The 7,903-nt window shown below is 39.8% G+C and overlaps 1 protein-coding gene across 1 annotated transcript in view; it reads left to right on the top strand.

Moving 5' to 3' along the window:
- Positions 1–7,903, top strand: part of HYDIN (HYDIN axonemal central pair apparatus protein) — a 344,459-nt gene that overhangs the window by 66,348 nt on the left and 270,208 nt on the right. Inside the window, 1 exon segment of the mRNA XM_040253754.1 lies at positions 62–186. Within this exon segment, the coding sequence (XP_040109688.1) occupies positions 62–186 (125 nt within the window).

Here is a 7,903-nt window from a genome sequence, read left to right as displayed (position 1 = left end):
TGTCTCCCTCACACTAGTCAGCAGTGTGTTCTGATGGTGTGTGTCTCCATGTGTGTTGCAGGCCCTTCTCTGTAGAGCCGTTTGTTGGAACTCTTAATGTAGGAGAGTCCATGCAACTGGAAGTGGATTTTGAACCACAGACTGTGGGCAATCACAGTGAAAGACTTATTGTGCATTATGACACAGGTATGCATTATTCTTTGGTAAAAGTTCTACCTGTTATGAATGGAAAAAGTTCTACCTGTTATGAATGGTTGGCTGGAAAACATGATTAAGCAAAATAGGAAATGGTTATTTTGAATGCATTAGATTAAAGCTAAGACCCACAAGGTAAAGAACTAAAGAGTAAATGCCTCCAGCAGAAATAATGTTGAGCCACATATAAATCCCACCTACCAGTTTCTCCAGTGCTTGAAAGCCTGAGAAATACAGGGCTCAGAAGGAAGGGAAGGAACCAGTTACCCAGAAGTTACACTGGTAGACTGAGGTTATTTATATGTAAGTACAAACTTGAAATTAACTTAATATTCCTTGGGCTTTCAGTTTACTGCTGCCTTTGTCTAACATTTAAAAAATATAAACTCCAGTTCAAAATGTTCTTCTACATGCCCTCTAGTCTGTGTAAGATCTGGTTATTTAATACTTAGAATATGCAAATGTCTTACTTAGCATCTTACTTAAATCTGGGGCTTTGTTGCTACTAGCATTTTCTTAGAGGCCCTGCCCTGCATAATAACGAATATTCACTTACTGTTTTTGCAGCTATTTGCTCTGTGTTCATGTAGATTGCATGTACATTATGCCAGTCTCCAAAATTGGTTTGCAAATTAATATATGTTATCTTGTTGTTGTTGTTCAGTCGCTGAGTTGCATCTGACTCTTTTGCGACCCCATGGACTGTAGCCCACCAGGCTCCTCTGTCCTACTATTTATTATTTCATGATTTTTCTCACTTTTTCTCATTTCTTCTTTACCCATTTATGTTGATTGACCCAGATTGTCTGCATCAGAAGGGCATTGTAGGGAGAAAACAGTGCACAGTCAGGGAAAAATCGGCAAATAACATCTAGGTCACAGTTCAGAATTGCTGGCTTTGTGGTTGTGTGTCTGAGCAAGACCAATCAAGCCCTTGTTTAAGGACCTGTGGGTAAGTGGTCCTGGCTCCACAAAGCCCAACATAACAGCATCTCATAATCAGTCATACCGTCTATATTTATCTTTAAGGAGTGACGGCTGCACTTTGCTGGAGCAGCCATGAGAGATACCCCACGTCCAAGGTAAGAGAAACCTAAGTAAGACAGTAGGTGCTTAGAGGGGTCATCAGAGGGCAGACAAACTGAAACCACAATCACAGACAACTAGCCAATCTGATCACACAGACCACAGCCTTGTCTAACTCAATGAAACTAATCCATGCCATGTGGGGCCACCCAAGACGGATGGGTCATGGTGGAGAGGTCTGACAGAATGTGGTCCACTGGGGAAGGGAATGGCAAGACACTTCAGTATTCTTGCCTTGAGAACCCCATGAACAGTATGAAAAGGCAAAAAGATAAGACACTGAAAGATGAACTCCCCAGGTCAGTAGGTGCCCAATATGCTACTAGAGATCAATGGAGAAAAAACTCCAGAAAGAATGAAGGGATGGAGCCAAAGCAAAAACAACACCCAGTTGCGGATGGGATTGGTGATAGAAGCAAGATTCGATGCTGTAAAGAGCAATATTGCATAGGAACCTGGAATGATAGATCCATGAATCAAGGCAAATTGGAAGTGGTCAAAAGGAGATGGCAAGAGTGAGCATCAACATTCTAGGAATCAGTGAACTTAGATGGACTGGAATGGGTGAATTTAACTCAGATGACCATTATATCTACTACTGCGGGCAAGAATCCCTCAGAAGAAATGGAGTAGCCATCATGGTCAACAGAAAAGTCCGAAATACAGTACTTGGATGCAATCTCAAAAACGACAGAATGATCTCTGTTTGTTTCCAAGGCAAACCATTCAATATCACAGTAATTCAAGTCTATGCCCCGACCAGTAACACTGAAGAAGCTGAAGTTAAATGGTTCTATGAAGACCTACAAGACGTTTTAGAACTAACACCCAAAAAGGATGTCCTTTTCATGATAGGGGACTGGAATGCAAAAGTAGGGAGTCAAGAAATACCTGGAGTAACAGGCAAATTTGGCCTTGGAGTACAGACTGAAGCAGGGCAAAGGCTAACAGAGTTCTTCCAAGAGAACGTACTGGTCATAGCAAACATCCTCTTTTAACAACACGACTCTACACATGGACATCACCAGATGGTCAACACTGAAATCAGATTGATTATATTCTTTGCAGCCAAAGATGGAGAAGCTCTATACAGTCAACAAAAACGAGACTAGGAGCTGACTGTGGCTCAAATCATGAACTCCTTATTGCCAAATTCAGACTTAAATTGAAGAAAGTGGAGAACACCACTAGACCACTGTGGTGTTGGAGAAGACTCTTGAGAGTCCCTTGGACTGCAAGGAGAGCCAACCAGTCCATCCTAAAGGAGACTAGTCCTGGGTGTTCATTGGAAGGACTGATGTTGAAGCTGAAACTCCAATATTTTGGCCACCTGATGCGAAGAGCTGACTCATTTGAAAAGAGCCTGATGCTGGGAAAGATTGAGGGCAGGAGGAGGAGGGGATGACGAGGATGAGGTGGTTGGATGGCATCACCAACACAGTGGACATGGGTTTGGGTGGACTCCGGAAGTTGGTGACGGACAGGGAGGCCTGGCATGCTGCGGTTCATAGGGTCGCAAAGAGTTGGACATGACTGAGTGACTGAACTAAACTGAACTGAATGTGTCCACAGTTCACTGGCTGCTAGCAAGACAGATCTAGCCTGGACTTAGCTTAAGCAGAAGGCGGAAGTTTCAGCCCTGGTAACCCAACGGTGAAAGATTAAGAGCAGAGTACAGAAACCATCAAGGAAGTCAGTGTTTCAAAGCAGTGCCATTTTAGTGTCCCACTGACAAAGCATGGGAGTTCCGTTTGCTTCACACCCTTGCCTGCCCACAGTGTTGTACTGTTCATTTTAGGCATACTGAATATATAAAGTGATGTCTTCTAGAGGTTTTAGTTTTTAGTTCTCTAATGATTAATGATGTTGGGCACCTTTTCATGTGCTTGCTGGCTTTCAATTTATCTTTTAAAATTAAGTTTCTTTTGCTCATTTTTTATTGTTTTTCCTCTATCACTAATTTGTAAGCATGCTTTACAACTTGTTATTCTGAATACTAGTCATCTGTCGAGTGTATACATTGCTAATCTTCTGTTCCATTCTGTAGATTGCCTTTTCATTTCCCTAATGATGTTTCTTGACAAGCTGGCATTTTTAATTTTGATGAAATCTCTGTTATGATTTGTTTTTTCTTTTAAGATTAATGCTTTTTGCCTTCTTGCCAAGAAATCACTACCTTTTCCAGGATCATGAATATGTTTTCTTATGACCACTTTTATAAGGGCAGTAGTTTTGGCTGCTTTGTTTAATTTAATGGTTTATCTTTTATTTCATTTTTGCATATGTGTCTGGTGCAGACCGTGCTTCTTTCTTTATTTTTACCCTGTGGGTTATCAGCCGATCTCCTTTCTATTATTCTGGAATTCCACAACTACTTACTATATTATTCTCTTACATATTCTATTTGTCTATTATTTATTTCTTTTCACCTGTATTTTATGTTTCCCATTTTTTTGGTGGACTTCTCTGAATGCTTCCTACACATTGTCCCATTCAGTAATTTCTTCTTCAGTGAATACTCATCTGCTGAATTTTAATTTTTCAATTATTTATAATTATTTTAATTACTGAAAGCTTATTTGGTTCTGTCAAATCTGATTGCTCTCTACTCTTGTTTTTCATGTTTCCCTTTTATTTCTTTAATATAATAAATATAGTTATATTGTATATTTGGTAATTCAGACATACTAAGTCTGCTCATCTATTTATTTATTTGTTTATTTTGTTGTTTGCTGTTCCTTATGGTTTTCTATCATGGTATCTGGTAGAGGAGGAAAAATGTCTTTTTCCCTCTGTTTTGTTTTTTAAGATGTGGCCCCTGTAACAAAGGACAAATTAACAAGAGAAGAACATAAAAATGTTTTTAATATAAGTTTTATGTGATATGTGAGCAGCTGGTAAATAATTCACCTGCAATGAGGGAGACCAGGGTTCAATCCTTGGTTTGGGAACATCCCCTGGACAAGGGAAAGACCACCACTCCAGTATTCTGGCCTAAAGAGTTCCATGGCTGTATATGTATAGTCCATGCAAAGTGTTGGACACGACTGAGCAACTTTCACTTGCAACTTATTTGAGCCTTCATAAAGAAATGATCTGAAGAAGTAATAAAATCTTAATTTCTTTATGCTAGGTTTGCCCTTCAGGGTGGAAAATTGTGGGAAAATGTGACAGGACCAAACAGTGTTTGAACTAAGCATAGTAAATTGAGGGAGACAGTAAGGCCTGTTGATTCAGATTCTTCTTGGTATCCTTCTGTATTTGAAGCTAAACATACTTCTTTCTACCCGGTATTGAAAGGCACCTCTCACTTAGGGGATCTTATTACCTGCTTCAGGGGAGGTTAACAAAGTCCCTACTGCACCTGCCATTTCTTATATTCCTTCAATTTTATATATAATATGTCAAGGTGCCTTGTTTTGTGGTAGTATGTTATGGATCTCATCATATCTTCTGCCTCTTTCTGTTTCATAATTTTTGGATTTAGTGTCATCACTTTGGGCAGGTCCTGGACTTTATGTCCTGTCCTAGGCATCCAATGTGATAGTTAAAACAGAAGTTCAGTTCAGTTCAGTTCATTTCAGTTCAGTTGCTCAGTCATGTCCGACTCCTTGCAACCCCACGAATCGCAGCATGCCAGGCCTCCCTGTCCATCACCAACTCCTGGAGTTCACCCAAGCTCATATGCATTGAGTCAGTGATGCCATCCAACCATCTCATCCTCTGTCATCCCCTTCTCCTCCTGCCCCCAATCCCTCCCAGCATCAGAGTCTTTTCCAATGAGTCAACTCTTCGCATGAGGTGGCCAAAGTATTGGAGCTTCAGCCTCAGCATCAGTCCTTCCAATGAACACCTAGGATTGGTCTCCTTTAGAAAGGACTGGTTGGATCTCCTTGCAGTCCAAGGGACTTTCAAGAGTCTTCTCCAACACCACGGTTCAAAAGCATCAATTCTTCGGCGCTCAGCTTTCTTCACAGTCCAACTCTCACATTCATACATGACTACTGGAAAAACCATAGCCTTGACTAGATGGACATTTGTTAGCAAAGTGATATCTCTGCTTTTGAATATACTATCTAGGTTGGTCATAACTTTCCTTCCAAGGAGTAAGTGTCTTTTAATTTCATGGCTGCAGTCACCATCTGCAGTGATTTTGGAGCCCCCCAAAATAAAATCTACATATCTGAGGTTATTGATATTTCTCCCAGCAATCTCGATTCCAGCTTGTGCTTCTTCCAGCCCAGTGTTTCTCATGATGTACTCTGCATAGAAGTTAAATAAGCAGGGTGACAATATACAGCCTTGATGTACTCCTTTTCCTATTTGGAACCAGTCTGTTGTTCCATGTCCAGTTCTAACTGTTGCTTCCTGACCTGCATATAGGTTTCTCAAGAGGCAGGTCAGGTGGTCTGGTATTCCCATCTCTTTCAGAATTTTCCAGTTTATTGTGAGCCACACAGTCAAAGCCAAACAGAAGTTAACAAGATAACAAAGGCTGGTAGGGCAAAAGACAGCCTTGGCTCTAGATTATTTCCTGATATTCTTCATTTTGCTTTAATGTCCTTATTTTCCTATCAGGTTAGTGATCAATTTTAAAGTAGTTTGAAAAATGTTTTATTGAGTATTTTAGTTATTTCAATCTCTAGTTTAATATGCTGCTTAAAACTGACTCTAATGTATGTCTTTTTTCACATTATAAGCAGCTGTATTTATGTAGTAGTTAGATTGCCCATACATCATCAGTAGAATCAAAACTTGACAGAAGACTTCAGTGAGAATCTAATCTAGTCCCTAGCTTTGTTTGCATATGGAAAACTGACATCCTAAGAAATTAAGTGGCTTGCCTGTAGCTCATTTAAGTAGTCAGAAGCACAGTTCGAACCCAAACTCAGACTCTCAACTCTCACGCAGTGCTTTTTCCTCCATAGTGGATCATCTCCCTAATCTCTTACGTTACTACATACACATTTTTACTCCCTTAATCTGTTGACTTTAAAATGCAGCTATCTGTACATTCTCCTAGCAGCCCTCAATCTGGATTTTACTTTTATGTAAGTATTTGGATTGACACACATACTTACATTTATAGTCCCTTGCTAAAGAAAGTGAATATTTGTATATTAAAACTTAGTCATGCATAGAAAAGTTGATTTCTGTACACTGAGGTACTGGTGTCAGCTTTGATTTTTGAATAAAGTCATTTTCTAAAGACTGCAGACAGAGATAAACTGTCTTGTAGCATTTTCCTTACATGAAAAGAACTGCTGATAAGAATATGCTTTCATCTTTATTGTGGGTTATCAATGACCAGGACTTATAACCTTTCATTAGTGAAAAACAGTAATGACTACCTAAACACAATTAATCACAGAGCTTTTCCAAGCAGCCTTGATCACATTGGCTTGTCATCTCACTAAATAAGCATCTGATTGAACTTTCTGCAGCTGTTTGAAGTATGAATTGATTTGAGGAGGGAAATTTAGCATCATTTTTCCTTCATACTTCTTCAAACAATGTTCCAGAAGGAGAAGCAGCGATACTCCTCAGCAGGAAGTACTCAATCACTTTTCTAACAGTTGTGTTTATGCCCTTCCATTGCTGGTCCTCCACTGGATTTAATTATTGATTAAATACAGCTAGGACATGTTGTTTTCTTGACATCTAGAGCTTGCACCAGTGCTCTGGCAAGTGTAAATTTCACCAATATCTAATATTTTACTCATTATCATTTTCCTGAATCATATCTCTCCCCTCTTTTCCTCCTGTGTATGCCCTTCCATAGTGAAATCAAGTTTTTTCAAGCAATTGATTGTACCCCAGGGATGATTTAGTTATATTTTTATTATAGTCAAAAACTAAGGAAGACATGAAGTAACTTGTGGTTTTTACAAACTACAAACCTCCAGAAGAGAATTAGGAATACAGTTTCTCAAAGCTACATTAATAACAGTGAAACAGAACAAAAACCAAACTAAAACAAAGCCAGAACAACTAGTAAATGAATTCTATCATTTCATTAAAATTGAGAAGTGAAAATGTTGACTGCTGCTGCTAAGTCACTTCAGTCGTGTCCGACTCTGTGTGACCCCATAGACGGCAGCCCACCAGGCTCCCCCGTCCCTGGGATTCTCCAGGCAAGAACACTGGACTGGGTTGCCATTTCTTTTTCCAATGCATGAAAGTGAAAAGTGAAAGGGAAGTTGCTCAGTCGTGTCCGACTCTTTGTGACCCCGTGGACTGCAGCCACCAGGCTCCTCTGTCCATGGGATTTTCCAGGCAAGAGTACTGGAGTCGGGTGCCATCGCCTTCTCCAGAAAATGTTGACTATTGGGAGACAAATAGCTGCAGTAGGAAATGGCAACCTATTTCAGTATTCTTGCCTGGCAAATTCATGGACAGAAGGGCCTTGAGGGCTATAGTCCATGGGCTGGCAAAGAGTCAGACCCAATTGAGCATGCATGCACACATGCACAGGAGACAGAGAAATAATTGCTTAACTTTCATACTTTTCAACTGAGTATTGAGAAACTTTATATAATCTAAGGATTCAAAGAAATATCAGTATTCAGAATAGGCTTAAAAAAGACATAGGTTCTAAGATTTTGGTTACTTGAATGAGCAT

This window comes from Oryx dammah, unplaced genomic scaffold, assembly GCF_014754425.2.
Source record: "Oryx dammah isolate SB20612 unplaced genomic scaffold, SCBI_Odam_1.1 HiC_scaffold_13, whole genome shotgun sequence".
Taxonomy (NCBI): domain Eukaryota; kingdom Metazoa; phylum Chordata; class Mammalia; order Artiodactyla; family Bovidae; genus Oryx; species Oryx dammah.
Note: the sequence above shows the minus strand (reverse complement) of the source record. Positions and strands in the feature narration are given on the sequence as shown.